Below are 1,804 nucleotides of genomic sequence, written 5' to 3'. Positions count from 1 at the left end.
TCCAGGCTGCTCTCGTGGAGCCCACGGTGCTTGGGCTGCTTCTCAGAGCAGGGTCACGAGCTTCTGCACCCGTCGGTACAGATATTTGCGCCTGGAATACTATTTTGAATTTATTTATTTGAAATCATCTGTCTGAAATGAAACTGAATCATTTTTGTGTGATGCCATACTCGTACGAGAAGCTGGAATCAGCCTTAGATGGAACTGCAGAGGAACACGCTGGGTATGAAACTAAAAATGGCACAGTAGGTGTCAACGTTTTTCCAGCTGGGAGAGCTGCTGTGAGGCTGCTGCTCCTCTGGCCGGGCCCGGGCTGGTCGGTAGCCAGGCAGAACATGGGGCGTTGATGCGGCGTGTCCGTGGCAAGTGCTGCCAGAGCCGCGTGGCCGAACCGCTGCGTTGGTTCCCCGTCGGCGTTAAATCTTCAGTCAGAAGTGTTGGCAGCGTGTTGAAGCTGGGTGCCTGCGTACAGGGCGTGTTTTTGACAGAGGCCCTAGCCTGAGTTTTAAATACTATTTTCTTAAATAATATTTTCTGTCCTCTTGCTGTGCAGGCTGAGGAACTCAAGATGGCGACACAGCTGACAGGACCGGTCATGCCGATCAAGAATGTAAGTGTGGCTAAAGCACGTTCCCTGGGTGGTGTAACTGAGATTTAAACCTCGTGGGCAGGATTCTCTCCTCGCTGCTCTGCGGTCGGGGGTTGCTGTCGCCAGACCCTTCCCGGCCCGGGTCAGAGAGACCCAGGAGCAGGTCGGGCTCGTCCGAGAGGACCTGGGTCTGTGTGGTTCCTCAGCGTCGCAGAGCAGACGGCAAAGAACTCGTTACTTGGAGCCCTGCTAAACCTAAAGCGCACGTGGAGCGTCTCCAGTGCTCAGCGCCGTGTCCTTGGGGCAGGCGCTGGGGTGGTTTGTCCCCTCGTACCTTTTGGGGGAGCTGGTCCCTGCGAAATCTGGGGCGCGTGGGGCTGCGGGTGGGGGTGCTGGCAGCACGACAGCCCAGCCGGTGCTGCGCCGTCACAGTCCGTCTCTAAACCTCGCTGCTTCCGATTGGAGCTGTTGATCCCGCGCCACAAGCCTGACTCAGATTTCACGTTGTGCTTGTTTTCTCCCTGCTCTGTTCTGGTCTGGCGCTGACGTGTGCTGGCGAATTCGGAGCCGGTGGAAGCGCAGTGCCTGGTGGAGTGATGATAAGGGCAGGGCCTGTCGATGGCATAAACGCTCTGTTCTCGAATCGGCTCCATCCTGGAGCTAGTGGTAGAAATGTAACGAGATTAATTGCGTTAAGCTTTAAATGCAGCCTTCTCTGGGAGCCTCTGATGTGCCATCTGACTGTCTGGCGCTCTCTCCCACCAGGTTTTCAAGCGGGAGAAGGCCCGTGTTATCTCGGAAGATGAGAAGAACTTCAAGGCCTTTGCCAGCCTGCGCATGGCTCGGGCCAACGCCCGTCTCTTCGGGATTCGTGCGAAACGCGCCAAAGAAGCGGCAGAGCAGGATGTGGAGAAGAAGAAATGAACTGTTCTCCCCAGAACTGTCAATTAAAAGAAAATGTGGAAATATGAGTGTGCTGTCTTTTTAGGGCAGACTTGCAGGATAAATCTGTCCTGCCATCGTGTGCCACTGCACGTGGAGGGACGCTGGCATGGGGCAGTCGCTGTGCAGACCTGGGAAACCTAATTTTTGGTGGTTAGAGGCTCCAAACTTTCCTGAAATAGTGTGAAATCATTTTCTTAGCCTTGTGCAGCTCCCTTCAGGGAGCTCTCTCTGCTTCTTTCTCCAGGGCCTGCCTCCTCTGCTGGAGCCTGA

The 1,804-nt window shown here is 55.2% G+C and overlaps 1 protein-coding gene across 1 annotated transcript in view; it reads left to right on the top strand.

The window, feature by feature from the left end:
• RPL13 (ribosomal protein L13) overlaps positions 1-1,556 on the top strand; it is a gene marked incomplete at its 5' end in the record, with an annotated part of 3,853 nt that extends 2,297 nt beyond the window's left edge. The window contains 2 exons of the mRNA XM_010078097.1: positions 554-610; positions 1,355-1,556. Of these exons, the coding sequence (XP_010076399.1) occupies positions 554-610; positions 1,355-1,513 (216 nt within the window). The remainder of the gene's footprint in view (positions 1-553; positions 611-1,354) is intronic.
• Positions 1,557-1,804: the final 248 nt, after the last annotated feature.

The sequence above is a fragment of the Pterocles gutturalis genome, unplaced genomic scaffold (assembly GCF_000699245.1).
Source record: "Pterocles gutturalis isolate BGI_N339 unplaced genomic scaffold, ASM69924v1 scaffold28923, whole genome shotgun sequence".
In the NCBI taxonomy this organism is placed as follows: Eukaryota; Metazoa; Chordata; class Aves; order Pterocliformes; family Pteroclidae; genus Pterocles; species Pterocles gutturalis.
This window is presented reverse-complemented; position numbering and strand designations above follow the sequence as displayed.